At 45.0% G+C, this 27945-nt stretch overlaps 6 protein-coding genes across 9 annotated transcripts; 3 read left to right on the forward strand and 3 right to left on the reverse strand.

Moving 5' to 3' along the window:
- Positions 1-3019: 3019 nt before the first annotated feature.
- LOC108158756 (post-GPI attachment to proteins factor 3) lies at positions 3020-4530 on the forward strand. The gene is made up of 4 exons (XM_017291368.2): positions 3020-3388; positions 3445-3761; positions 3819-4285; positions 4348-4530. Exons 1-4 carry the CDS (start codon positions 3250-3252, stop codon positions 4430-4432), a joined length of 1008 nt encoding a protein of 335 aa, XP_017146857.1. The 5' UTR covers positions 3020-3249; the 3' UTR covers positions 4433-4530.
- On the reverse strand, positions 4449-5214 carry LOC108158762 (peptidyl-prolyl cis-trans isomerase H). Its single transcript, XM_017291382.2, has 2 exons — positions 5054-5214; positions 4449-4995 (listed from the first exon to the last, which is right to left on the reverse strand). Exons 1-2 carry the CDS (start codon positions 5135-5137, stop codon positions 4528-4530), a joined length of 552 nt encoding a protein of 183 aa, XP_017146871.1. The 5' UTR covers positions 5138-5214; the 3' UTR covers positions 4449-4527.
- A 65-nt stretch (positions 5215-5279) lies between these two features.
- On the forward strand, positions 5280-27717 carry LOC108158760 (ribonuclease P protein subunit p25-like protein). 2 transcript variants are annotated; one of them, XM_017291374.2, is made up of 5 exons: positions 5283-5376; positions 26781-26910; positions 26971-27152; positions 27220-27336; positions 27404-27717. In XM_017291374.2, exons 2-5 carry the CDS (start codon positions 26803-26805, stop codon positions 27600-27602), a joined length of 606 nt encoding a protein of 201 aa, XP_017146863.1. In that variant the 5' UTR covers positions 5283-5376; positions 26781-26802; the 3' UTR covers positions 27603-27717. The 2 variants fall into 2 exon arrangements, with proteins under 2 accessions (XP_017146865.1, XP_017146863.1); XM_017291376.2 differs by lacking the exon at positions 27404-27717 and having other exon boundaries at positions 5280-5376; positions 27208-27299.
- LOC108158754 (aromatic-L-amino-acid decarboxylase) lies at positions 7419-10649 on the reverse strand. The gene is made up of 3 exons (XM_017291366.2): positions 10310-10649; positions 8308-9412; positions 7419-8246 (listed from the first exon to the last, which is right to left on the reverse strand). Exons 1-3 carry the CDS (start codon positions 10437-10439, stop codon positions 7700-7702), a joined length of 1782 nt encoding a protein of 593 aa, XP_017146855.1. The 5' UTR covers positions 10440-10649; the 3' UTR covers positions 7419-7699.
- Positions 13516-14705, forward strand: LOC108158757. 2 transcript variants are annotated; one of them, XM_017291370.2, is made up of 3 exons: positions 13516-13621; positions 13684-14360; positions 14431-14566. In XM_017291370.2, exons 1-3 carry the CDS (start codon positions 13605-13607, stop codon positions 14466-14468), a joined length of 732 nt encoding a protein of 243 aa, XP_017146859.1. In that variant the 5' UTR covers positions 13516-13604; the 3' UTR covers positions 14469-14566. The 2 variants fall into 2 exon arrangements, with proteins under 2 accessions (XP_017146859.1, XP_017146858.1); XM_017291369.2 differs by having other exon boundaries at positions 13684-14705.
- LOC108158753 (tyrosine decarboxylase) lies at positions 15114-24869 on the reverse strand. Of its 2 annotated transcripts, none has more exons than XM_017291365.2 (8): positions 24797-24869; positions 23914-24121; positions 23520-23827; positions 23012-23446; positions 22744-22958; positions 22159-22285; positions 16106-16617; positions 15114-16040 (listed from the first exon to the last, which is right to left on the reverse strand). In XM_017291365.2, exons 2-8 carry the CDS (start codon positions 24041-24043, stop codon positions 15860-15862), a joined length of 1908 nt encoding a protein of 635 aa, XP_017146854.1. In that variant the 5' UTR covers positions 24044-24121; positions 24797-24869; the 3' UTR covers positions 15114-15859. The 2 variants fall into 2 exon arrangements, with proteins under 2 accessions (XP_017146854.1, XP_033247635.1); XM_033391744.1 differs by having other exon boundaries at positions 23914-24116; positions 24797-24865.
- Positions 27718-27945: the final 228 nt, after the last annotated feature.

Here is a 27945-nt window from a genome sequence, read left to right on the forward strand (position 1 = left end):
ACACCCTTTTTTTCTTTCATCCACTTCTTATTGAATATATATGTATATCCAATACAAAGAATTAAATAATTTTGGCCAAAAAAGGTGGTCGTTCAGTGGAGAGTAGTTACCAATTCAAATCAATTTCCTATATTCTTAACAGAAAGTGAAACCTTTTGTGGAGTTCAAATTCAAATGTGGTCTGTGCAAACTGTAAGTGGAAACATACTTATCCGCAGTGCGAGGCCAGACAAAAGTTGATGACTCTGGAAAACATAGCTAGAGCGGAGTTCGAGGCTAGGTATCCGATACTTTTGATAGGGCTTCTCTCAACCTGAGTGGAACCAAGGGGATTTCCCCATCCTATTTGGCAAACTAACCGTCGCCTGAACTCCTAAATAACAGCTCAGATTCCGCTGAGGAAATTAATTCTGTCACCTCATTCGCGGAGGTGATCAAAACCAATGCAGCCGCAATGTGGGGTCGGCCAAAGCAGCAGCAAACATGGCGGAGCCCCCATATGCGCAAGAAATTGGTTAGAACCTCATTCGCGGTGTCTTCCATAGCCCAGGAAAAGCTTAAAACACTGGCGGGCAAAAACCTAGCGCTGATCTTGGCTGATCCAAGCAACATCATGAAAGGGGATTCTACATCGAATAAATTGGTTGATTTTTCAATGCTCAAGGGAGTACGGTTTCGCCTGCATTTGAAAATATGCGCTCGCATGGCACTGACGTGGCGACTATGCAGAGGCGCTTTAGCATATACTTATGTATAAAGTAGCGGGTATTGCGCTTTCCGCTGATACCACCATACCAGTGGATCATCTTTTTGGCTGACGTACTCTTCCACCAAGTATTTATCCATTTCTCTGATAGACGCTGACGTATTGTTGGTGGGTTGGCTTACTTGCTGAAAAGTGGTGACAAATTCAGCCCATATTGTGTTCTCTTCTTGTTGTATGTTGCGTATAAATTCTTGTAGAGGTTCATGGAGTTTGAGGCAATTTTATTTTTATATCTCCTACTGACTTTTTGAAGGACTCCGCAGATTTTAATGCGCTTCCATTGAACCTGGGATCCAAAATAGTGGTCTTCGCATGCAAAATATTTCACGAAATCGTGAAATATGCGGTCCATCTCGTTTACCTGATTATTTTCAATACGGGAAACACTCCATCCATGAAAATTTAATCTGTTCTTGTTGATAGCTCTGCCCCGACTGCCTCTTTCAGAATAGATAGTGCAAACATTTTCTACGTTGAGTTCCAACGTGATGGCACATCCTGTGTTAGTTTGAGGTCAGGCCAACTTAAGCAGCGCTTGCATATCTTCAAGCTTTTTTAGGCCTGATGAGCTGCGATGAAAATATTCGGTTATAGCTTTAGCTTTTCTGCGCACACTTCTAATTTTTTTAGAGCCTTTTGGACAATTAGATTTAGGGTATAAGCAAAACACCGTATATGCCTCCAATTGCCGGTTCTAATAGCAAGAGAAATGTTGTGTGCATTATCGGATGCTATTGCTGCGACTCAAGGAGCCGGTTAATGTTTTCCTCGTCGGAAGCTTATACTTCGCGGAAGCTTATACTTCGGGGCGTGCGTCACATCATAAATAAATCTTTTGAATTTCGGTTCTTCGACCAACCGCAACGCGTGATGACCCTTGGCGATCATGCGTACAATCGGGCCATCGGTGTTTTGTCGGATACCGGGCTCCATAGACGCCGGGTTCTTGCACTTTAAATGGCGCCTTACGTTGCTTTGACATTTGGAACTCAAAACAGATTTTCAATACTTGCACTTGGCTTCTTAGCGTCAAACTTCCTCGACATTATTCAAAATTTCACTATACTTTCGAATTAGCGACATACTAAATTTGTAAAAGAGTAAGCAGCTGTGAAGGTAATGAGCAAATATGAGCAACAACGCCCTTTGAAAATGCCCATTGAGGAGCAAAATTCATCAAAAAGTGAGTAAAGAACAAGTGAGCAAAAAAGAACAAGTCAACAAAATAGAACAAGTGAGCAAAAAGAAACAGTTTGGAAGGAACACGTTCAGTTGCTCACTTAAGTGAACACCTTTTTTTTGTTCACTTACTCATGAGCAGCACAACACTACCGGAACATCAAACAATGAAGATTCTTCAGCTAAAAATTCAAAGTCTGACGCACAACAACAACAAACAGCTTCCAACAGGGACGAACAACGAAATAGATATTGTCATTCTCGCAGAGATTTGGGTGTTTAACAACGGCTACGGCGGGGTAGGCATCTACCATACAATAAATAGAGAACTACTTCGAAATTTTAGGAATTAAGACATTGAACCTCAAGAGTAATTTCAATATTCTTAGCATATACGCTAAAAGACATTTTCACAATTCAAATCGGGCATAAAAAACTGTTACGTTTTCGCACTAACCATACAGAATAAGATGAGCCAGTTCATAGAACGAACATGTCGCACGTTGAACACAGAATATCCCGTCCCATGGGGTTCGGGTCTGGCGTTCGGTTACCGCCGCGTCATCATGAACCAAACACAGAGAGAACTCTGTCCGTTTTCTGTGTGATTTCTGTGTTTTCTTGTACGCAGTGCTGCCGATTACGCTCTTTTACCGTCAGATTTGGCTTTTTTGAAGACCAAATGCGGAATACCTTACTTGAAAAAATATTCAGAAATTGCATGCAAATTGAATTAAATAGCGATATTAATTTAATAAAGAGATAAAATATCAGCGACAGCACTAGGTTTTGGATTGAGGCCTAACCTGACAGTATATATATGGTTAGTGCCTGCACGAAACATAATAAAAAAAGAATGGGCCGGGTGGGTGGAGGTGCAATACACTTGGGCGTGGGAAATAAAAAAAGCTGTTGTCTGTTTGATTTATCTGAATTCATATGTAAATTATCGGAGCCGAAGGCCCTGGGATTTAGTTTTCTGTGTTCCCACTGCGACACGTTTGATGTATGAACTGATGTATAATACTAAACGGTTAGTGGTGGTACAACACAACAAGGCAAAACTTCCCATCTCTAGGAAACAAAACATCAGCTCCTATCAAACTTATTTAATTGACTTCATCGACGAAATTGATGTAAAACTATAACAAGTACTCAAAAATCTAATATTCTCTGACTTGGCAATTTCCACCTTCACATAAGCGGGCGGCCATATAATCCCACGCTACTCAAGGGTAGCATGGTAACTTAAACCGTCAACAAAAAAACAAACCAAAAAATGCAATTTAAATGGTTTTAGCACAATGCTTAGTCTTAATTATAGTGCAATATTTTGGTTGTTGTTGGTCGGGGCCATTACTCTGTGCCATGCGTCCAATGGTGACCGTACTCAATTCTTTCACAACTGCCGGCAAAACTGCGAGCGAACCAACTGCTCTGCAGGTAATTAACTATACATGTAATAGAGTGCACCTGACCAACCGTTGTTCTTTTCGCAGATGGCCTGGAAATACAGGAGCAGGCCGTGAACTTTTATAAGCAGTCGATATTCGATCAGATCTTTCAGTGGAGCTGTGCAGATGAGTGCCAGTATGGCTGCATGTGGCGGACTGTGGCTGCCTTTGCGGAACGAGCGTGGCCCATACCACAGTTCTATGGCAAATGGCCTTTTCTTAGAATGCTTGGAATGCAGGAGCCGGCCTCAGTCATATTCTCAATGTTAAATTTTATCATGCATTTCCGAATGCTGCGCAAGTTTCGACGAGAAGTGCGTCCAGATAGCCCATGTTACATGCTGGCTCATATATTCGGAGTGGTAAAAGGCCCCACGCCTTAACAATTCCATTTTGACTAATTAATGTTGCCCTTTTAGACGTGTCTCAATGGATGGATCTGGTCTTCAATATTCCACACGAGAGACTTTCCCTTGACTGAACTGCTGGATTATGCTTTTGCCTATTCTATAGTGCTCTGCACTTTCTACTGCATGGTGATGCGAATGCTTCATCGATACTCGCTGTTCCTACGCGGTGTGATCACGCTGGCCATTGTCTCCTACTACATTAACTACTTTGCCTACCTGAGTGTCGGCAAATTCAACTATTCCTTCAATATGAAAGTGAATATTGCCACCGGTGTTCTGTCCGCCGTGGGCTGGTTCATCTGGTGTCACAGAGTGCGCACTCGGCGGCCCTACTTCAGGAGGATTCTTCGCTTTTATGTACTTTTTGCTTTGGCAATGAGCCTTGAGCTGTTGGACTTTCCGCCCATTTGCTGGATTCTCGATGCCCATGCATTGTGGCATTTTGCCACAGTCCCATTGGTTTCGCTCTACTACAAGTTGGTTTTCAAATGTCCCATATTTTATATGCTTATGTCTATTAAGTTTATTTATTTTTCAGTTTCTTGATCGAGGACTGCAGAACACTGCTAAAGGAGAAGGTCTTGTCGGGCGGCTACTCTTCGTACTTCAACAAGGACATTTAGAAAATAACAAATTCGCTTCGATCACGCTTTGTTTACAGATACTGTATAGCAACATTTATTTATTTATACAAAATCCAATACCAAAAACATTCATTCTACATCTGTCCACATTGCGAAATCGTAACTGGAAGCTTGGGCTTGTTGTTGGGCCCCGTGGGAACATTTTCAATCTTTCGCATTATCAGCAGGCCGTCAAGTACGCGTCCAAATACCACATGCTTGCCATCAAGGAAGTTGCATTTGGCACAGGTAATGAAGAACTGGCAGCCATTAGTGTCCTTGCCGCTGTTGGCCATGGCCAGCAGGCCAGGTGAGTCGTGCTTCAAGGTAAAGTTCTCATCGCCAAATGTGTTGCCATAGATGCAGGTGACGCCGGTGCCATCGCCCTGGACAAAGTCTCCGCCTTGTATCATGAAATCTTTAATTACTCTGTGGAAGCTTGCGCCCTTGTAACCAATAGGCACACCATCTGGACGATACTCTCCTGTGCAGAATTGTCGAAAGTTTTCTGCTGTCCGCGGCACTGTATCAGCAAACAGCTCGAAGATCATGCGGCCGATTTCCTGCATGCAAAGTTGGTTAACATAAATAAGTCAACTAATTATATGTGCCTCTACTCACGGTTGTGCCCACGGCAATGTCGAAAAATACGACTGGGTTGTTGGAGCTGCGCAGCTGGGACTGAATTTGGTTCCAGTTGGGCATTTTAATTATTAAATGCAAATCGCTTAACAAATGCAAGAAGTTCGCGTGCCGGCAGGGTTTTGTTTACATTTTTGCGATGAATCGATACGCACCAGAAATACCGATGTTTTGTAATACACTACCGATAGTCCAAATACCGGCTCTATCGATTAGAATAACATGTGTGTTTTGTTTATAATTTTGTGTTGATTCCGGATTTCAGTTGTTGAATTGAGTTATCAATCTTAAATCAGAAAGTGGTAAGTCGTGCTTAGCCAACAGCACTTCCACTTATTTATATACGTATTACTAGAATTTCTTAATTAAACGATCTAAAATGTCAAACTTTTCGTTGCATTGTCCGTTCGTTAAGGCAAGTTTTGACCCGTGCACAGTTTTAATTATCATCTGCAGCCTGGTTGCCAGCATTAAAACTATGCTCATCTCCGATAAAACATAAATTCTTAACTTACACTTAGATTTGCTCACGTACAGATATTTTGATGAATCGCCACTCCAAGGCGTACCCTGGGGGGAAGGGTTGGGGTCAGCTGCCGCCTTCAGCATGCCTATTAGTACAACAAATTTATTTTTGTTATTAATCATGTGTTGTGATTTTCGAATTAGTTTTTTTTTTTTACCAAGGCCCAATGCAATTATTAAAGAGTTGAATTGAATGCAGAAACTTTAGTCCCAAATATTAATGTACATATATGTAACTGAAATGGATCTTGGTCCTGATACAATCGAAAAAACGATGACCAATTTTTTTTAAAGGCTGGAAAATAATTATTCTATTATATTTGAGGAAATCTTTGCAAGGAAGATGACCCCTTGATTAGATATTTTGGGTGGTTAATTGTTGTCGTAAAGCACAATCCGTATTTAGAGTCTGGTTTTCCTCAATTCTACAACAACTTTCAACCTACTTCCGAGCCTATTTTTTACCGATTTTTGACGGACGTCATACTAAGGATGCCCCAATCTCATATTATGTGTCATGACTATTTGCTCAATATTTTCTCTCGCAGCATCGCAGCATGACCTCTGGGTCTTGTTAAGGCTGTCATATAATTAAGTTTTTCTGCATATGATACTGCAAGAGTGCACACAGGGTAATCGTCGTGCTGCACTACATTTCGATTGAAGAGAGTGATACCAGCCATATACATATGTAACATACTATACGTTTTGGAAAAAAACATGCTCTAGTATGGTTTGTTCGTATCAAATTGGTGTCGACCCAGCTTAACAGAAACAATTCGGCTCCACCCGAGAAATCCTGGGCACGCCCTTGTCGTCACATTTCCTCTAGACTCTATTGTCTCAAAGGAATACATATGTATACACGTAAAGGGGCTTTTACACAAGGATTGATTTTACAGGCGTTTAAGCGGAAAAGTAATGAGCAAGTTGTGTGTATAAATTTTCAAATTTAAATATTCACTGCTGCCTCACGCTCTACATTAAGAATATAAGATTGGAATAAAGCTTTCAGCGCGGCTTTGGGTTTGTCGAGTTACCGCTAAAATAAGCTCTAGAGCTTGTAGCTGGACTGTCGCTTGGCCAGTTTGGCTGTTGCACTGCTGGGCTGAGACGTGGGGGTCTTTGGGGCCAGCGCGGCACGTTCGAGCAGTTTGGAGCGCATCTGCACGTCGATCATCTGCCACTGCTCCAGCTGCTGCGAGAGCTGAACCTTCTGTTGGCCTGCTTCAGTTTAACACGGGTCCTGGCCAAATCCAACTCAGCCTTGGTTCGTCGCCCGTTGGCCGCATCGCGGTGCCGATCCGTATGGTCATCCAGATCCCCACGTGGTTGATCGCGCTCTTCCTTCACATTCCGCAGCTGCACATCGGTCACAGTGACCTTCGCCTCCATTTGCTATATAAGCTGATGGCTGCGCTTTATCTCATCCTCCTGCTCGAGTACAAGGTTACGTGTCCGGTCTAGCATGTTCTTAGAGTTGCCCGCATCCAGGCTGAGCAGCAATCGCGTCAGCTCATCAGACATTGCCGAGAACATACCCAGTCGGAACTCAATGGCCATGTGCCCGCTATCATTGCACTCAAATTCCAGACATCGTCTTGGCTGACTTTCAGAGAGTCCACCAGGGAGTTGAGTTGTATGTATACGGATCGAGCCTCCACCCACATATGATTGGGCTTTTCTGTTTCCGTACAGCCGCCAGGCTTGCTGGGACTGAAGCGTTCGCTAAGGACATTGTTCTCTCGCTGGGATCTTAAAACCGCCCAAAAGGTATCCCCAAAGAACTTTCCAACGAATTAAATATTTCTTTAGAAAATAAGCATGTCAAATGCCAGTAAATGTTTATAAATATGTGCTTTTGTTCATGATAGGTCACTAAATATAAAAAAAAAAAATGATATCAAATACAAATGGTATGACTTCAGAGTTGAATCGAATGAAATTCAGCGGCGAAACTTAGGCTCTAAATGCATAAATAAGTACTTAAATTCAACGTCAGCAACGTTAATTGGTAGAGGCCTCATCTCAGCTCCACGCACAACACTACACTAATACTAGCTCGAGGTAAATCGGGGGAATCCTGCTCGGAGGCTACACTCAATTACTCGCCTCGTCGGTGTCCACATCGGATATATCTTTGAGCTTCGTGTTGCTGTTGGCAGTGGTTCCGTTCTTAATGTTATTGACCCTTTCGTTCTCCTCTGCCGCCTTCTGAAAGTTCTGCTGAAGTGTTTTTGGGTCCACCACGAAAATAGGCGTAGCGCCATCCCCGAGATGCTCGCTCTGATTCTGGTACTGCTCCCGCGAGATGCTGCGTGTGAATGAGAAGCGCAGCGACTTGGTTCTCGTCAGCTTCTTCTTGATCGGCGGCTTGCCGGCCACAGGTGCCGCCGGCTCTGAACTGGTGCGTTCTGCCTCTGGTGAGGCCGGGGCAGATCTTATCTCCAGCTGATTGTCGCGCAGGATCTCCTCCGCAAAGGACTTGATTTGGCTCCAGGCATCTAGAATGTCCTTCTCGCAGGCGTGCTCATAGGTGACACAGAATCGGATTACATAGCGGCCATTGAATTTAGCCGGCGTCATGTGCATTTTCCCCGAGTGATTGATCATGGCCAGCAGCGTGTGATTGGGCTCGTCGACAGTTCTGCAGAGGAAAGGAATATTATTAATAATTGTAGGAAAACTCAACAACTTTCTCAACTTACCGCATGCGGAAGCAGACCAGGCCCAAGTGGACATCATTGCGCACCTCAAAACGATCGTCCTTCCGCACCAGCATCTCAAACTTCTTGGCCAGGGCCATGTGGTTGCGTATGTACTCTTGTAGACCTTTTACGCCGTATATGCGGAAGACAAACCAGAGCTTCAGGGCCCGGAACCGTCGGCTGAGCGGTATTCCATAGTGTCTGTAGTCCACGCCGCTCATGTGCTCGTGCCTCAGGTAGAGCGGATTCACATTGAGCGCACTCTTCAGAATCATCACATCGCGCACCCACAAGGCAGAGGCATCGAAGTTGGTTAGTAGCAGCTTGTTGGGATTCGTGTTGAACGAGTCGGCGTATTCCAGGCCAGCTGAGAACACGCGCATCTCGGGCAGAATGAAGGAGTTGCCAGCATAGGCACCATCCACATGCAGCCAAATGCTGGACACCTGTCGGCAGACCTGGCCGATCTCTGTGATGTCATCGAAGGCGCATCCTCCGGTGGTGCCCACCGTGGCCACCACAAAGAAGGGCGTCAGTCCGGCGTTGACATCATTTTGAATGGCCTGCTTGAGCAGATCCACGCGCATGCGTCCATGCACATCCGCATCGATGATGCGCAGCTTGACCAGGGCCATCTTGGTGGCCTTCTCCACGCAGGAGTGCGCCTCGCGGCTGGCATAGGCAATCAGGTTGGGCAGGAAGACGCTGTCGTGCACAGTGGTCTGACCCTTTAGCTCGTTGATGGCTCGAGCACGCGCCGTGATCAGTGAGACAAGGACGCACTCAGAGGCGGAGCCCTGGAGGGCCCCCCCGCCAGTGCTGCCCGGGGCATCCGAGATGAAGGCCTTGGGCAGACCCAGGGCCTTGGCATACCAGTTCATCACAATCGTTTCCAGTTCGGCGGCTGCCGGACAGCTGGCCCAACTGAAGCCGATCGATCCAATGGCACTGCTCAGCATGTCCCCCAGGACGGAGGGGAACGAGTTGCCCGAGGGGAAGTAGGCAAAGAACTTCGGATGGTTCCAGTGGACGACGCCCGGCATGATTTTCTGCTCAAAGTCCTCGAGCACATCTTTGAATGATTCCGGCGATTGTGGTGCGTCCGCTGTAGGGTAAACAAAAAGGCAGCTGGATAAGTCGGGTGCCTCCTAAATACTTCTTTTATCACCTATAAAGGCTAGCAGCGCCGGCAGCGCTGGCAGACCGGCAGACATCAATATTTATGGTAAATTTGTTATTTTTGGCAGTGAGTAGAATGATCAACAAGTAAGTCCATATATCTACGAGCACTATAAGGCCGAAGGTGTGTGTTTGCGTATGCATAATTAATTGATTTGTTTAGTTGAACCCGGCGTTGAATTGCGGCGTCCATTCGGGCGTAAATATTTAACTTAACAAACTGCGCGGAATTCGCCTGAAATCTCCTCCGGCCCTGCTACCACCGAAGTCTGCCTGCCTGCCCGACCTGCCCGGCCTGCCACAGCCTGCCAACTTCTCGAAGACGGCTGCTGAGTGTGTGCCCCAATTATGCTCTGGTCCCCCGCCCACGCCCGCGCCCGCGCCTCTTGTTGTGGGGTATGTAGTACTATTGTAGGTGGGTGTGTGGGCCGGCTGGGGCTGTTCGAATAGTTTATATTCGTACATTATTCACTTGCCTTTGCAGAGCAATTAGTCAACATGATTTAACAAGTTTGCTTTCGAGTGGCTTTGCGTTTCATCTTCGACTTTCTTTAATTATTTTGTGCGAAGCGAAATATTTTCGAATTCATTGCCAATTTATTTAGGAATAGTTTGCTAATTAGTGTATACAATTTATCACTTGCGCTATAAATAAGCCTTTCATTCTGATTTGCAAGAAGAAACTTCAGCACGAAAATTCACAGTGTAAACAAAATAGTTTTGAGAGTTGTTGGCATATCATCCGAGAAATCGGAATAGCATCCTAATCGGAATCCTTTCAGCTGCGAATAGTTTATATGGTTTTTTTAAATTTCATTCTTACCTGGAAGCAGTTTTTTAAGGTAACCCGGATCCAATGTTGGAGCCACATCGCGCTCTTCAATATTGCTGCTATATTGGCATATATAATCGATCACTTCCTTGCCGTATTTGCGAAAGTCTTCCACATTCATTTTAACAATTTGATTAACACTTTTGTCCCTTGTTAGCAATGTTTGCACCTTCTTGACGCTCTCTTTTGCTGTATGTACTATTTCTTTGGGGGCTTAAACACACTTCAGGAACACACACAAACTTCTCTCGATCACTGTACTATCCCGCTGTCCCGTGGTGCTTGCACGCTGCAGCTTCTGCTTCCTTTGCGCGAATGACTTGAACACCGAGGCTGCATTCGGCTTTATATAGAAACTGTGCTTCTGGGGGCTTCGTGTGGCGGCCGCCCCGTCGGGTACTCTCGGCCGTGCGCTCTGTTTCTCTCTCGTCTACCTGTAAGGTGTTCGCCGTAGTAGCGCTTCTATTGACGTTCACTGTCTCGTGATCACTCTCAAATTACTTGCACGGAGATGGGGAATTGGGCGATCGGGTGGCTGGGTGGCTGGGAAACCCGCTTTGGTCATTACGCCGCCTTCTTTCGGTTCTCTCGCAGTCGCTTCCACCGGCACGCCTCGGCAGCTCTTTTGTGTTTGCTTTGTAAAAAAGTCCCTGGCGTGAAAGGGTTTTTAGTTTTCGCCATAATTATTTGGTGAGTGATACGCCATTTGCTATATAATTGGACATATTAATGAACACTGTACTGAATAGTGTACGAATGGGTATTTATCTACATATAATTGTATGCTATGTTTGTTACGGACCAGAAATACATAGTTCGCACCTCTGAAGCACCTCGATAAAAATCACCGACTTTTAGGGGAATCTCAACAAAAATAATAGGTTGTTGGTTGACTTATCTGACGACTACACGTCTTTGTCTCATGGTACCCCTTTCTTCATTTCTTGCCTACCTCAATGTCCTCTTCTTCTTCTCAGATTAGCTCAGATACATTTTACGATTTTTAAATTGCTTTTGATCGTGTCTGAGCTGCTTTAATTGCAGCCGAACCTGAATTAATTTTGTGGTTTTGTTTTTAGGGGAACTTTTGGAGCTGTCAAAATGGCCAACATATTGGAAAAAGGCACGTGCAGATTGCCATTTAAAGAAAAGAACAATCACGCTCTCTCTCAAAACTCTTGGATCTCAAAATAGCCAAAACTTTCCAGCTGCCGATGTTTCGGGCAAGCATCAAACATGGGGGAATCACTTGTAGTACTTGCTCAAAAAAGTGGCAAATAATTGTCCAAATATTGATCAAATCTGTTAACGCAAAGAGCGATGGGACGGAGCAGGTGTTGCATGCTCCATGACGAATCCCTGGCAACAGTCCTAGCTTGTGACGTAGCGGTGAAGAACGCCCATTGTTTCACGGAATCTCCTGCTAGGTGGAACATGAAAACAACAAATTTCCGAATAACCAAATAAACAAATATTGCAAAATTAATTTTGTTTTTTCTCTGACTTATTCAGGGTGCAAGCGAGTGCGAGTGGGTGTGAATGATTATGAGTGTGGGAGTGGGTGAATGAGTAGAAATTAATGAATGGATTTCCCTGTCGTTAGGTAAAAAAGCGCTGCACAAGCGAACTTGCTGGACACCAGTAGCAGGAGCTGGTTACCGGCCCTGCCTTAGTTATGGTCAAGAAAGAGTATGAATAAATATAATATTTTCTATACTGTTTTACCTTTAGTCACAAATGTTATCCTCCTGCGCACATTACTTCATATGTTCATTGCTTAATTGCTAGCTAGATGATATTTTAGTTCGAAGTATTTCAAAAATATAATTTTCCTCTATAAAACCACAAATCTTCAATAACCTAAACGTCAGTCAAATAATTAATCAGAATGCCAGAAAGAGTGGCATTTAATCAATCAATATAATTAATGCACAATCGATATAACATAGCTTAACATACATACATATGTATACATACGAAATTTCATGTTGGAGTCAGCATCAAATAAATAAATGCATAATTTTCATCAAACAACATACTAGTGGCTATCGAGTTCACCAGTGAAAATGTGGGATTGTTTGGTGTATTAGCAGTAAGTCCGGTCCGGCACAAAATGGATGGATGTGAATTGCCGTTGAACGCTTATTGAACATCACCCGTAAGTTATGTTAGATAAAGATACATATGTATTGCCATGAGGATCCACAGATGACGTATTCTTGACCGCACTCTTTATCTGTCTCTCAGAACTCCAGTTGGAGCAACGCCGGCCATACATTCGGTGATTCATACATCTGTCGCACGCGCCGGCCTGACAAGCTTCAGATTGGAGCCATAAAGAGAGCCGAAGGAAGGCGGACTGCGAGAGGGTGAGACGCCATGACTTGGCGTATTTCGGCGCTCTTCTTTCGCGGCTCGAAGCTTTGCCTAAACTTTCATTCACCGCGCCAGCGCCAGCGCCAGATGACGTCGTGCGTCTAAATATAAAAATATATTCAGTTTACGCGGTCACACTTCAAAATGCTTGAGGGCCATTGCCATCATCCATCCATCCGCCTTCTGCTGCTGCTGCTGCTGATGTTGCTGTTGCTGTTGCTGGTGCCTCACACTACGTGCGACTTGGGATGTCTCTTCGGAGCTTGGCTCTGTCTACCCCTGCCCATGGCAAAGGCCCATTAATTATGGCAGTTGGTACTGCCAAACACGAACGATCCCATGATCGTTCCGAAATACGGCTCCTCTTCTCTTGAAAACTGAACAATTTGTTGTTGCCCCTCGAAGCACGCGGTTGACAACAGCTGACGGATGTTGCATAAATTTCTGGCGTCGATCGAGTCTTCTATGTTTTCGGCCATTTCGTCTGTTTGCATTGTGGCCCCATCATACCTTAGGCATTTCATTCATTCTGATTCGTTTGTACATGCTAATTCGTTGTTGTCATCGTTGAAATGCAAAAGTTTAGCGGCGCTCTGATTGATGTATTATATGGGTAGTGCTAAAGGCTTTTTTAGACAGGTAGCAGATCGTTTAGGTTTACTGGGGGACTGAACTTTACGGTACGGACACCCGTAGTAGTTTCGATCTCGAATTTCATGATATGACGTTTTACGACGAATGCTAATTAATGGTGTTTTAAACCTGATTTGGCATCGTTTTGAGTGGAATTCAAAGGATTATAAAATACTCGTACTGCTCGAAAAATAAAATCTCCATCTATATAGCTTATTGAATCCCATCATACATATATGTACGAGTATTCTGTAAACTGTGTTGAGCCTCGACTGCCATGCGACTTTTATTCTGGTAAATTAAAATAAATGAATTCCCCTCCATCCATTACCGTTCTAAGCGGAAATCGCACACAGGTATATTCTGACCTGGATTACCTTGGATGGAGCCAAGCAAGTCAATGCAGGGATTACGAACTTGGACAGAATGGGCTTCCACAATGCCTACGATGAGGTTGTTCGGGGCTTGATCAAGAGCTGGGATTCCCCCATTGCATACCTAAAAGATCGGGGCTACTTATCAGGCGAATACAGAGACACATCGATAATCAAACCGCATCTAGATGCTATAATGGATCGCATCGAGAGGAAAAAGCGACAGAAGAAAATGAAACGCGATTCCCATATACTCGGAAGCAATGCGATGGGCCCCCTTCCCGGAGAGATACATGCCATGAACCAGCTGGATATAATGCTCGACAAGATTAAGCCTAAAGGTACTGATAGAAAGCAGAGTGATAACAAACAGAGTGACATGTATCCAAATGTCGCTCGGCTGATGGACATAATGCAGGCTGAGCGCAAACAAGACGAAGAGGAGCGAGAGCTGTGGGAGATGGAGCAACGATTGAAGCCGTTGCCGGAAAGTCGGTCCAAGCAGGATCAAACAGAGGCACCAACGTCGCCCTCAAAGCAGCCTGACGACATATTTAACAAAATGAAGGCAAGTCCTCAATTGCAAGAGCCGGAACAAGCCAGTGCCAGCCATAATACGGAAGATGGGGCACAGGTAACACCAGTCCCAAAGAGCAGCAGTACGTATAGAGAGCAACGCATTCAAAATGTCGCAATTGATAAGCTCGATACAAACCTGGCCCCATCTAGTCGGGCGTCAAATGACGTGGAGGCTCCAAGTTATCTGAATTGGGACATAGAGAAACAGCACTTCATCCAGTACTCGCCCGTCGCCAAGGAGGCCTACGTGAACAAGCTGGTCAGAATGTTTGTGGAGAGGGAGAAGCTCCGGGAGAACCCACGCAGACTGTACACCTCACCTCCATAGCCGATCTCATGCCCAATAAGCACACACATTTGTTTTTCTTTTCTCAAAATTGTTTGAATTTTTGCCTCAATAAATTCGCTTTCGGGGCTTTCTCTGAGTCATAATCCATTTAATGCGCATCCCACACCCATACCCCTATATATGTATGCCCATATTCCTATTCCTATTCCCATGACCCATGACGATCCGCCAATCCTACGTCATATCTATGGCATCAGCAAAATGAGATTATCTTTCGGTATGTTTATTTCGTGGAGGCAAAGAAAAAATCACAGGATAGGTGTGTTTTTCACGTATTCGTACATTTTCTGTTGGCTTTGTTAGCTGTTTGTGGCGTCTTCCAAATACTCTCGAGAACGTGACACATATCCGTGAAAAGCAGGAGGAGAAGGGAGCTTGTCCATAGAGATAATTAACAGAAATATGTTTTAAATCTAATGAAGATTCTTAAAACACAGTTGGTTTGTCGGCTCTTGAATTATGATAATTATCTTTTAAACAAAATTCAGGCTTTTATTTTTATAAGGTAGTCTTTGCTCATGATAGAAATGTATCCCAAAGATACTAAATTACACTTACAATGGTTTTTCAGACAGGATATAGTAGAAAAGTAGCTAATGAATCCCATCTATAGGCTTCCGTATCCAGAGTTTCAGAAACCTTTAGCAAGAGATCTTGGTTTCTTTCCCCATTGCGCCCCAACAATTTCAGAATTTGAAAAGTATATCACTGCGAAAGAACCCGAAGAATAAAAGCATCTTGCAAGGCTTCTCAAAGAAGAAATTGTACATCAGGTATAGAGCGGTATCTCATTGATTCCCAATAATCTAATGGATGCAACACCCTCTCACCAATACAATAAACTAGTTAAAGGAGTCTTTTAGAATCCCCATGTAATGGAAAAGTTGCCTGACTGATCAGTGTAAATGTTCTCTGAATTGTATATACCTTTACTAGAAGATCTTCCTGATGTTTCTTCTCCCATTGATCCGACAACAGTTTCAGAATGTGAAATTAAATTTATTGCCGTTCATAAACATGAAAGTTATTCGAGTTTTTATTTGTTGTTCTTCTGCAAACGAACATACGCTAAGGATTAAAGGGGAGATCGAGAGAAGCCTTGGGAGTATTGATGTCTTACTAGATATCGTAAAATTTTCTATATGCAAGTAATTCAACTAGGCGCCAGGGAAAAGGATGCGCATATACTCGTAATATATTTGATATACGTGTAGGCTATGTGGGATATTCTTAGTTGGGATTATCGCGAGAGGACGATGCCTTGCGCATGACCATGGGCGACCTGCGAGGGGATCTCTGTTCCTGCTGGGCACTCACAATGTCCAGTTCATTCTCTGGCGAGGGCGAAGACCCAGCTCCAGAGTTGCGGCGCGACGAAGAGTGACGCACATTGGTGTCCAGGTGTCGGAAGCTGCAACAAACATGGAGAGAGACAACCGATAAGACTGTACCTGTGGCAGAAGCTGGGCTACCCACCGCAACGAGACATTGTTGCCCTTGTCCTCGTTGTTGCCGCTGTTGAAGAGGAAGGCCAGCGGCCAGGATATCCAGGAATTGTGGTCGACGGAGCTCTGCGTGCGAATGATGGGAGCATTCCCGCGACTTACCACCGGCGATGGCAGCTCCATGGAGAGCTTCGGGGTGCCGGCCTTGTTGATGGCTGGATTGTAGATCTTCGGATCGCTGACCATCCGCACGAAGAACGACCGCTTCTGGGCCAGAGTGTCCTGCTTCTTCCGGTTAATGATGTCGGACAGCTCGTCGTGCTGCTCCTTCTCCAGCAGCTCGTTGGCAAAGTCCACAATAATGTCCCAGGCATAGTCAATGTCCTCGGCCGTGGCATTCTGGGCCACGGCGCAGAACCGTATGATATACCTGTCGTTGACACTGGCCGGCACCATGTGCAGCTTTCCCGATTCGTTGATGATGCTTAGTAGCTTTTCGTTGAGTTTATCGCTGCCCTTCAAGCGGAAGCAGACCAAGCCAAGCTACGTAAATGGAAAAAATTATCAACCATTGCAATGTTAATAGATTTTGAGTGAAGAATCTATTCAAAGAAGTTCTCTAGAACCATTATTCTACTGAAAGGTTTCTGAAAAATCAAAAGTAGTATTTTGCATTGGAAACTGCATCCATCGCTCCCTCATGAAGTTGCAGATTGACCCTCGACCCTGGCACGCACAAGCGAAGAAGTGGAGCAAAAGATAATCCATGAGAATAGAAAAAAAAAACGAGGGGGAACGTTGTGAGTTGCTGCGGAGACCGCAACTCTACATTTATACCCGATACTTAGTCAGTATGGCTCTCCTTGTGCAGACGCCGCTAATATTAAACGACACGACAAAGAGAGAGACAGAAAATCAGTCTGAGCTTGTCGTCGGGCGCTGCGTGGCCACTGCAAATTGATTTCTTGCTTTTGGCTACAAAAATGATCCGATCTGATCCAGATTCAACAATCTGATAGATATGGTCATTATCTATGATTCTGCGTTTTTAGTTTTCTCGAATATGCAATATTGTGGATGCAACAGATTTTCGTTCTTTGTGGGGGCGGAAGGGGGTGGGGCGAAATTCTGAGATATACGTTTTATAGTGAGATCTAACAGAAGTGCGGATACCAAATTTGGTTACTCTAGCCTTAATAGTCTCTGAGATTTGAGGATGCCCCAGATTTTCGTCCTTTGCGGGGGCGGAAGGGGGTGTGGCGAAATTTGGACACGAAACGGTCAAGGTCCGATATCACAGGAGTGTGGATACCAAATTTGGTTGCTCTGGCTCTTATAGGTTCTGAGATCCTTGAACTCATATTTTGCAATTGGCAAAACCGACCATGAAACCTGTGTGTTAGAGAGAGACAGAGCGAGAAAGAATGAAATTGTTTTCTTGATTCTGGCTATAATAATTATACGATCTGGTTGAGATTTTACACTCTAGAACATATAGTCATTTTCTACGATTCTTGGTTTTTGGTTTTATCGTATCTTTAAAAATGTGGATGCCACAGATTTTCGTTCTTTGTGGGGGCGGAAGTGGGCGGGGCGAAGTTTTGAAATATTTTTGTAGCAGTGACATATCACAGAAGTCTGGATCCAAAACATCGTTGCTCTAGATCTTATAGTCTTTGAGCACTAGGCGCTGAAGGGGACGGACGGACGGACGGACGGACGGACGGACGGACGGACGGACGGACAGACGGACAGACAGACAGGGCTCAATCGACTCGGCTATTGATGCTGATCAAGAATATATATACTTTATGGGGTCGGAAACGATTCCTTCTGGACGTTACACACATCCACTTTTACCACAAATCTAATATACCCCAATACTCATTTTGAGTATCGGGTATAACAATATACATGTCGTGTGGGTCACGCTGCACATTCGATTTGAATATTGATCAATTCTTGATCAGCATAACTAGTCGAGTCGATATAGCCATGCTTGTCTGTCTGTCCGTCCGATGAGCCCCTAGTTCTCAGAGATTATAAGGGATCAACCCAATTGGACCTATTTCAGGCTGAGGTAAACTCAGTCACGTCCAGGGGTCAATCCACAAGAAATTTGTAGAAATGGATGGAACTTTAAGGGAGTGCGTTGTTCGGCGCAGAGGTGGGGGTAGAGTGGGGGATAGTGTTGGTCCCTCGGCCATTTGAAATGAACTTACGCAACTGATGTTATTCGGGTAATAGTTTGATTTTTTTATTATTATTACTTTCTTCCGACTAAACTTCTTCACTGGACTAATGCGTACCTTTGCAATCGTTCTCAGCGTGTCTGCTTCCAATCTTCTCTTTCTAAACCAGTTTTTGTCTCTTCGGGTGTGCCGCAAGGTAGCCATCTCGGGCCCTTATTATTTAACCTCTTTATCAATGATCTTCCCCAAGTTGTAACTAATTCACGAGTCCTAATGTATGCTGACGATGTCAAGCTATGTTTTTCCTTCAGCGATCCGGTGTCCCCGTTATTTCTTCAATCAGATCTCGACGCTCTCAACAATTGGTGTACTATTAACGCTCTTCCTCTTAACATTTCCAAATGTAACGTCATGACCTTCCATCGCAACAAGCCTTACCTTTTTATACCCGATACTCAAAATGAGTATTGGGGTATATTAGATTTGTGGTAAAAGTGGATGTGTGTAACGTCCAGAAGGAATCGTTTCCGACCCCATAAAGTATATATATTCTTGATCAGCATCAATAGCCGAGTCGATTGAGCCCTGTCTGTCTGTCCGTCTGTCCGTCCGTCCGTCTGTCCGTCCCCTTCAGCGCCTAGTGCTCAAAGACTATAAGAGCTAGAGCAACGATGTTTTGGATCCAGACTTCTGTGATATGTCACTGCTACAAAAATATTTCAAAACTTCGCCCCGCCCACTTCCGCCCCCACAAAGGACGAAAATCTGTGGCATCCACATTTTTAAAGATACGATAAAACCAAAAACGCAGAATCGTAGAGGATGACTATATGTTTTAGAATGTAAGATCTCAACCAGATCGTATAATTATTATAGCCAGAATCAAGAAAACAATTTCATTCTTTCTCGCTCTGTCTCTCTCTAACACACAGGTTTCATGGTCGGTTTTTCCAATTGCAAAATATGAGTTCAAGGATTTCAGAACCTATAAGAGCCAGAGCAACCAAATTTGGTATCCACACTCCTGTGATATCGGACCTTGACCGTTTCGTGTCCAAATTTCGCCACACCCCCTTCCGCCCCCGCAAAGGACGAAAAACTGGGGCATCCACAAATCTCAGAGACTATTAAGGCTAGAGTAACCAAATTTGGTATCCGCACTTCTGTTAGATCTCACTATAAAACGTATATCTCAGAATTTCGCCCCACCCCCTTCCGCCCCCACAAAGGACGAAAATCTGTTGCATCCACAATATTGCACATTCGAGAAAACCAAAAACGCAGAATCATAGATAATGACCATATCTATCAGATTACTGAATCTGGACCAGATCAGATAATTTTTATAGCCAAAAGGAACAAATCAATTTGCACTGGCTTCGCAGCGCCCGACGTCACGCTCAGACTGATTTTCTGTCTCTCTCGCACGCACTCTTTGTCGTGTCGTTTAACATTAGCTGCGTCTGCCGGAGGAGAGCCATACTGACTTAGTATCGGGTATAACTGTAGAGTTGCGGTGTCCGCAGCAACTCACAACGTTCCCCCTCGTTGACTTTACAATTAATAACATTTCCTTGGAACGCCTGTACAAAGTTAATGACTTAGGCATTATCTTCGTTCCGAACTTATGTTTTAATTCTCATATATCCGCTATTTCGAATAAAGCCAAAGGAGTCCTTGGCTTTATCAAAAGATGGTCGAAGGAATTTTCTGACCCCTATACCACTAAACTACTCTACGTTTCTCTTGTACGGCCTATCTTGGAATATGGTTCCTGTAGCTGGTCTCCCCATTACCAAAAATATCAAGATATGCTTGAGTCCGTTCAAAAACAATTCCTTATCTTTGCCCTGCGCGGACTTAATTGGGACCCCTCTCGTCATCTTCCTTCTTATGAGAGTCGGCTGCGCCTCATTAACTTGCACTCTCTTGAAAGCCGTAGAACTTTTCATGGAATTCTCTTTCTCCACAAACTTCTCCTAGGCGAGGTTGAATCTTCGGCCCTCATCAGCCTTATCAGAATTGCTGTCCCATCCCGCCCGACTAGGCATTACTTTCCTCTCCGTCTTCCTCTCTGTCCTTCAAACTACTCTGACCATGAATCTTTCCGTAGCCTTTGCCGCGATTACAATAAATGTTTCCATCTTTTTTCCTTTGATACTTGCGCTTCCAAAGTAAAATCTTCTTTAATGAATAATTTAAGTTAACTTCTTTCGGCCTTGTATTGTGTTACCGTACTTTCCAGTAGCAGATAATTTTATGATTTGTACATTCCTATTTTTACACAGTTTAACTGTCCATAGTTGAACTCTAAACATTAAACATTAAACATTAGCACTTAAACCTTTTGGGTTCGTTACAGTATCCAGACTCCTATGGTAACGCACTGTTTTAAAATTTTGCACCGCCCCCACAAAGAACGAAAATTTGTGGAGAATGAAGGACCAAATAAAATTCTGTAGCTACGCAACTAACTAACTAATTCTCTCTCTCTCTCTCTCTCACACACACACACACACACTCTTCTTTGTACAGTGTTCGCCCTCTGGCGAAAGGAGCTCGATAGAACAGCTGGTGTTGGGCCGAGAATAGAAAAAAAGGAGTGGCTGAGTTGCTGCTGCGACCGCAACTCTACATTTATACCCGATACATAGTCAGTACGGCTACATTGAGCGACAAAGAGTGCGTGCGGAAGAGACAGAATACGTTTCTGAACATGTCTTCGGGCGCTGCGTAGCCACTGCAAATTGATTTGTTCCTTTAGGCTATAAAAATCCGATCCGATCTGATCCAGATTCAGCTATCTGGTAGATATGGTCATTCTCTATGATTGTCGGTTTTTTAATTTCTCGTATCCTTAAAGGTTTTCGTCCTTTGTGGACGGGGCGGAGATTTTAAATACTCCTGTAACAGTGACATATCACAGGAGTCTGGATACAAAATGTTGTTGCTCTAGCTTTTATAGTCTCTGAGCACTAGGCGCTCATAGGGACGGACAGATGGACAGACGGACAAATAGACATGGCTTAATCAACTCGGCTATTGATGCTGATATAGAATATATGTATATACTTTATGGAGTCGAAAACGCTTCCTTCTGGACGTTACGCACATCCATTTTCACGACAAAACAGATCAAATCGAATATATAAAAATCTCCTAAACTATTCGACCGATTTCTATGAAATGTCTTTTTGGTAAAAAATCATCCCTTGCCGCGGCTTACAACGTTCCCGCCCGTTTTCGCCTGCAGTTAAGAAGCCGATTGCCCAAACAAATTGAGTTTGCCCCGCTTGTTCCACCAGTCCACCAGCATCTGAAAGCATCCGTCAGCTGGTAGCTGGCAGCCTGACTGGGCTGTCGATGAATCACTTGTGGCCTGTCTCTGAAACATTTTCTGTGGCCAAATAATGCCAAAACACTTCAAGGGGCCACAGCGGAAAGAAAGAAATCAAATCAAATTTCGCGCTGGTCTCTGCTCGGAATTCGGCGTGCTGTTCCGCACGTTTGCGATACTCGTAGTAGTACTTGGCTCTGCTCTGGGGTTTTGGCCAGGGTCTTGGGTGGCCAGGGGCTTGCCTATGCAGACAACGGACAACGTTTAGGCACTTGTATCTGCGTCACTAGCAAATCGGTTTCCAAATTTCGACTGGGCATTACATGACCGCCGAGCCATTGGTCTCAACAATGGACAACCAAATGCACACCCACCAAAAAACTTGCTTCAGTGAAAATCCCAGACACAGCCCACACAGAAATTGTTGGTGGGGCACACACAAAGAGCTTTGAACCCTGAGCATGATTAATTACGAGTACTTTAAAGGCGAATCAAATCGACAGAAAGAAAAGAAAAGAAACGAAATGAAATGAAAGCCCACCGAATGTAACTCACCTTGACTTGATTACAGATCTCGAAGCGTTTATCTTTGAGCACCAGCTCCTCAAAGCGCTTGGCCAATTTGATATGGTGACGTATGTAGTGCTGTAGTCCGGAAATCCCGTAGGATCGCAGCACAAACCTGCAAGGAAACAGCATGGAAAGCCGGCAAAAACAATAATTGTATATTTCGAGTGGACTGATGTAATGATCGGACAGGAAACCATTAGCCATTGGATGTTTGTTCTACCTACACATGCACATATCTTGGTGTTGATTCATCTCATTTGGATAGATTCCCGCGGCACACATACCTTTGCTCTGTCCAAAGTTTGATTTCTATGTTTTTACAACTAAATCGCAAGCAAATAATGAACGAGCGTGGCGGACATGGCAAAGATGGCCAAGAGTAAGGCCTAAACAAGACACCAGCGAGCGAGCGGTACACACTCCAGGCCAATCGACAAAATCAATTCAGTTTTTGACAATAGTCAACAAACACTCATTCACACTCTTGACTGTCGAGGGTTTTTCGGGGTCTTTCGGGGTCTGTCGGGTGCCATAATGATGATAATGATTATTATTTTTTTGTTCACATACCAGAGTTTCAGCGAACGAAACCGCCGACTGAGTGGAACTCCCCAATGACGATAGTCGATGGCCGCGTCCGAGTAGCCGTGCTTGAGGTACAGCGGATCCACGACCAGAGCTGATGTCAGACGGATGCGATCCCTCACCCACAGAGTCGAGCAGTCGAAGTTGGTCAGCAGCCACTTGTTGGGGTTCGTGTTGAATGAGTCGGCGTATTCAATGCCCTGCGGAGCGGATGTTGCAGATCGAAGCAGAGGGCCGGGATAGGAGTACCTACCTTCAGGAGCGGCTTGAGCTCCGGACAGATGAAGCTGTTGCCCGCATAGGCGGCATCTACATGCAGCCAGACGCCGGGAAACCTCTCCAGCTGCTTGCCGATCTCCGGCAGATTATCGAACGCACAGGAGCCGGTGGTACCCAGGGTGGTGGACACAAAGAAGGGCACCAGGCCCTGCAGCTCGTCCTCCTCCATGGCCTCGTAGATTGTCTGACCGCGCAGACTGGCGTTCTCGTCCGGCTCGAGGATGCGCAACTTCACAAAGCAAATCATGGCCGCCTTCTCCACGCAGCTGTGCGCCTCCTTGGAGCAGTAGGCCATCAGCTTGCACAGCAGGTGGCCCTCCTCCACGAAGGGATGCTGGGCCTTTAGCCGCTTCAAGGCCTGGGCCCGGGCCGCGAGCATCGTGACCAGCACGCACTCCGAGGCGGATGTCTGTGTCGATCACAAACAGATTTAAGGGCGATTTAAATCACGGCGTTTTACCAGTCGGACTGGCGCAGTTTACCTGAATGACCCCGCCGCCGGTGCTGCCCTCCTTGAGGGCCAGGAAGTGGTCCGGCAGACCAATCGCCTTGCCCAGCCAGTCCAGGACGATCGTCTCCAGCTCGGTGCAGGCGGGGCTGGCTGCCCAGGAGAATCCAATGCAGCCGATGCCGTCGCCGAGCATGTCGCCCAGGATCGAGGGGAATGAGTTTCCCGCCGGGAAGTAGGCGTGGAACCGGGGATGCTGCCAGTGCGTCACACCAGGCATGATTTTATCCTCCACATCGCTCATGATCTGGTCCCAGTCCTCCGGCTCATGGGGCGCCTCAGCTGTGTGCGAATGTAGCCAGAGGGATATCCAGAGAATCAACGAAAATCCCAAAATAGATTGGATGGATGGAAAATTGTTTGCTTACATGGCAGCAAATGCCTCAAATAGCCCGGCTCCACGCTGGGCGTAACCCGTCGCTCGTTCAGGGTTTCCAGATAAGTGCAGATGTACTCGACCATTTCCATGCCACGTTTTCGAAATTCGGTGCTATCCATCTTCGATCCGTTTGTCCAATTGGGCTTTGCTTTGGCTTGGGCTTCTGCGTTTGTTTTTCCAAGTTTCCGCACGCTGCGCTTCTCATGGATGTATTCATCGATTAATTGAAGAGGCGTAGGCGTAGGCATAGGCATGGGCGTGTTAGAAATGTTTTTATATTGATACAAAAAAATTCATTTAAAAAAAAATCAATTGCTCGAGATGTTATATTGTAGGATTTGTCTGCGAAAATTTGAAGCCATTTCGTGTTGGAATTTATTTAAAGACCGAAATTCCAAATGATTTGAAAATAGAGATTTTGTGATTTTAGAATGAGCCAATTTGTATTTCGATTTCCTAAAATATCCAATAAAAGGTGCTATGTAATAGAGTGGAATTTTGTTCACAATTTGTGGAAAATTCCGTTCATATTTTCCCGATTATATTCACATAATAATTCACATACGCCGTATTTGTGGGTAAATTGATTCCATTGTGGTTAATTATTGTTAATCCACAGCCTTGATGGGGGTTTTTTACATGTTGCACACGTTTTACTTAGAACTTGATGAATGGAAACTATTGATAGATTTGTGTATTTCTACGATGCTGGGCTATGCTGTGGATAAACTTTGCGGTCTTTCTCAATTTTACTTGATTTTTTGAATAAACAGATTTTGTATTTTGTTTGTAATTAAACTGCGGTTCCCCCGGCATTGTTTCATCGCCTGGAGGCTAACACTAATTTTAATATAAGTTGCCAGGTGCCTTACTTGGATATCGGGCGAGATGCGCTGTGTGATTTAGTTCAGAATCCGCTTCCCTGAACCGTTGGCCACGGCCTGCAAAACCAAAATGATCCTTGCTCTGCGGTTGGGCCAGGAGCTAAGCTCGGCTGGCTCGGTCTGCTGCCACGAATCGGGGCAGCTGCTGCTACTGCTGCTGCTGCTGCTTACCCGACTCCCGTGGCATGTCTAATGAATGCATACTTCAGTGGGCTGGGGGCGTGGGTGTGTGGTGCGATTGAGATGGCAAATAAATGAAATATTTGCGGCGCTTCATTCATAGCTCGACTCTCCGCCCACCCTTTTGTACGCTGTGTGCTGTGCGCTGTACGTGAAGATATGCAGAAGGAGCAGAAAAAGAGCGCGAAAGAAAACGCTTTACGACCCCATGTAAAGTTTCAAAACCACTGCGTATACTTGATATTGCGTATACGCACACTAAATTGAATTTTCAACTTTTAAATAAGAACATCTAATTTCCCCTACAATTGGGTAACCGCCAACCGTTGGTACAGATAATTCAAAGTACGTGTTGTCAGAAACACTCCGCGGGGCAGGGCACATCATCGCCATCGCATTGATAGGAATAGGACATCGCTTATCGACGTCAGCGCCTTCCCACTTGTGCGCGTCTTGGGTGAACCGTTTTATTAATAACTTCCGCACCAAATTGAATTATTGTTCAAAACGTACTTGATAGGAATGGCGGCGATGCGGTGCCGTGCCGGATGATAATGGCGTTGGCAATGACGATGACGATGTCAATGGGACAGGCAGGGACTGAAGCAGAGATGGAAGGAATTTCCAGGCATTCCTTTAGGAACATTCCATTGCCGCTTTTCCTTTTCCTTCTACGCAGTCGAGGCATTGTTCCTCATTTCTACTGCATTGAGCCTTGAGAATCGTCTGCTCCGTTGCTCTGTGTGGGACACGTGGCAGTATCTCTAGCTCTGTGTTCTTGGCGGCCTCTAGTTCTGCTAGTTGCTGTGTTGCTGGGTGTTCGGTGGGTGGAAAAGTTCATTAATAAACTTTCGTTGCTGCTGTCGAATTCAGCTGCAGCTTCCCCCGTGCCGCCACCCTTCGCTAAAATGTTGTTTGGCCCCTAACCTCAACAAGTGGCATCATGCTCCTTGGTAATCATCCCTTACTGGCCTCCTTTTCCTGCTTGTTACCGACATCGTCGTCGTCGTCGTCGTCGTCGTCGACATCGTCCTGCCACTGGTTGGCTGTTGTCTAGTGCCCGACGCCAGCAGAATTCTATTTAATGGGAAAACGCTGACGCTAGTGCAGCCGCGGACATTTAATTGCTGTAGGAATGGTTTTTTATTGACTTTTACTTGAACTCCTCTTCAAAATGCATTTAGTCAAAGGAAGGGCACCCATGGCAGTGCCAAATGGTTTGTCTTTCCGATTTCAGGAGTAAATTGCGCCAAGTGGAAGAGGGAGGAGTCCGGAAAGTTCCCTTCGTTTCTGTTGATGTGTGAATTTTCGCTTATGTAGTTCTTAACTGACCCAATTATATGGATATCTCGAAAGCATAATGTACGTGTCTTGCCTAATTTCCTTTCCTTAGTTTTCTTTGAGATTTTCTTAGTTTCAAATACCTTTTTTTTATCAAATGTAGGTAACATAGTTGTCTCTAAAGCTGGTCCCCTGCTCTATTTTCAGCTTGTCCTTTTTCTCTCTCTCTATTTTTTGTTTGTTTTTTTGCCCTTGGTCTCTCGGCTCATAAACCAAGCAATTATTCAATTTGCACGGACTGTACGCTGTACAGCACCCGGGCAATAACTGCTCAGGACAGTTTACGATGAGTGGAGTGGTTCGCTGTTGAGTTGGCTGCTGGCTGTTGGCTGTTGGCTGTGTACTCGGCACAGATTGGGCCCTTGGGCTGCCATTGGTTATGTCAAGGTTATGCTTAAGGGCTTCTACATAATTATATTCCCGATGGTATGAAATAATTCCCGTTTCTCAGATCAGACTCGAGGACCCTCAAAATGATGCACTACCGCAAGGCGGAGAATGTTGAGCGGGAGTTGAGCAAAAGTGAATTGCCATTTGATGACTGCGTACCCAAGACCCAAAAGGATTTCCTCTGGATGCAGGTTAGTGCTCACCTTTGAAGATGAGTCTTTTAGTTTTCTTCAATCCCGCTCCAATTTTAGGTTAAAGGCGGCACCAAAGTGAGCAATGTCATTGAGTATGCCCAGGCGGCGCTGAACAAGGGCGAACACCGCTGTCTAGTGTGGAGTGGCTCCGGCGGCGGAGTGGTCAAAACCATATCCTGCGCTGAGGTGCTTAAGCGTAGCCACCCCCTGTACCAGGTGACGCGCATGGCCTACAACAGGTGAGTCCTCCTCAGCATAAGAGCCATAACATCATTGCGGGTTCAGTAATAGTAGTTCTCATTAAAGCGTGGAGGAACACTGGAAGCCACAGATGGATGGCCTCGAGGAAATCATTGTCAACCGCCAGATACCCAGCATACACATACTCATGAGCCTGGACGAGCTGCCCGAGAGCGTGCAGGGGTAAGAATAGAGTTTAAGAATCTGTTTACAAAAGACAACTACTACTCGTATATCCTTTCGTATGCAGAGTGCAGAAACCCAACACAACTAGCGATTACTGGCAGGATAATGGAACGCCTGCACGTACTCAGCACCGCCAGCATCAGCAAGGAGCAGCCAGTCGACCAAATAAACGACCTAGATATGGACGCAACAAGCAGCAGCAAGGAAACCCAGAGCGGAGCACAGAGCAGCTCCCTGTTCCTGCTCCAAGTCCTGGCCAATGATAGATTTCGTCGACTTCACCTGAAGCTTTTCTTTAACTAATCTAATCGCCTAGAATGCTTTGTGTACCCTTTGTAGGGATATGCAAATAAAGTATAATTTACTATGTATTTAAAATTTATTGTATTTATAAGGCGACGAGCGGCCCAGCCGCAATTGCCGGCAATTGAAGATTCGAAGTAGCTCGGAAAATTGTTTATACTTTTATAAAGATAGTACCCATAGGAACACAACAAGTACTTGTGTTGTGAGGCCTCGTGTGCGTCGTTCTATTTACTCGTCTCACACAAAAAATTTACGAAAAACTGCACAAATCTAATCTGATGGGATTCAATGCCGCTTATC

This window comes from Drosophila miranda, chromosome 3 (genome assembly GCF_003369915.1).
Source record: "Drosophila miranda strain MSH22 chromosome 3, D.miranda_PacBio2.1, whole genome shotgun sequence".
Lineage (NCBI taxonomy): Eukaryota > Metazoa > Arthropoda > Insecta > Diptera > Drosophilidae > Drosophila > Drosophila miranda.

What these genes read in the sequence shown, in the direction of transcription:
- LOC108158756 (XM_017291368.2), top strand. Translation starts at nt 3,250, where the DNA reads ATGCTTAGTCTTAATTATAGTGCAATATTTTGGTTGTTGTTGGTCGGG. An exon ending in TGGCTCATATATTCGGAGTG is followed by an intron (nt 3,762 to 3,818) that starts GTAAAAGGCCCC and finishes TTGCCCTTTTAG; the next exon opens with ACGTGTCTCAATGGATGGAT. An exon ending in TTGGTTTCGCTCTACTACAA is followed by an intron (nt 4,286 to 4,347) that starts GTTGGTTTTCAA and finishes TTTATTTTTCAG; the next exon opens with TTTCTTGATCGAGGACTGCA.
- LOC108158760 (XM_017291374.2), top strand. Translation starts at nt 26,803, where the DNA reads ATGATGCACTACCGCAAGGCGGAGAATGTTGAGCGGGAGTTGAGCAAA. An exon ending in ACGCGCATGGCCTACAACAG is followed by an intron (nt 27,153 to 27,219) that starts GTGAGTCCTCCT and finishes TTCTCATTAAAG; the next exon opens with CGTGGAGGAACACTGGAAGC. An exon ending in CTGCCCGAGAGCGTGCAGGG is followed by an intron (nt 27,337 to 27,403) that starts GTAAGAATAGAG and finishes TTTCGTATGCAG; the next exon opens with AGTGCAGAAACCCAACACAA.
- LOC108158754 (XM_017291366.2), bottom strand. Translation starts at nt 10,439, where the DNA reads ATGAATGTGGAAGACTTTCGCAAATACGGCAAGGAAGTGATCGATTAT. An exon ending in CCTTAAAAAACTGCTTCCAG is followed by an intron (nt 9,413 to 10,309) that starts GTAAGAATGAAA and finishes TTTACCCTACAG; the next exon opens with CGGACGCACCACAATCGCCG. An exon ending in CTGGTCTGCTTCCGCATGCG is followed by an intron (nt 8,247 to 8,307) that starts GTAAGTTGAGAA and finishes TTTCCTCTGCAG; the next exon opens with AACTGTCGACGAGCCCAATC.
- LOC108158753 (XM_017291365.2), bottom strand. Translation starts at nt 24,043, where the DNA reads ATGGATAGCACCGAATTTCGAAAACGTGGCATGGAAATGGTCGAGTAC. An exon ending in TTTGAGGCATTTGCTGCCAT is followed by an intron (nt 23,828 to 23,913) that starts GTAAGCAAACAA and finishes ATTCGCACACAG; the next exon opens with CTGAGGCGCCCCATGAGCCG. An exon ending in AGCTCAAGCCGCTCCTGAAG is followed by an intron (nt 22,959 to 23,011) that starts GTAGGTACTCCT and finishes TCCGCTCCGCAG; the next exon opens with GGCATTGAATACGCCGACTC.
- LOC108158762 (XM_017291382.2), bottom strand. Translation starts at nt 5,137, where the DNA reads ATGCCCAACTGGAACCAAATTCAGTCCCAGCTGCGCAGCTCCAACAAC. An exon ending in ACATTGCCGTGGGCACAACC is followed by an intron (nt 4,996 to 5,053) that starts GTGAGTAGAGGC and finishes CTTTGCATGCAG; the next exon opens with GAAATCGGCCGCATGATCTT.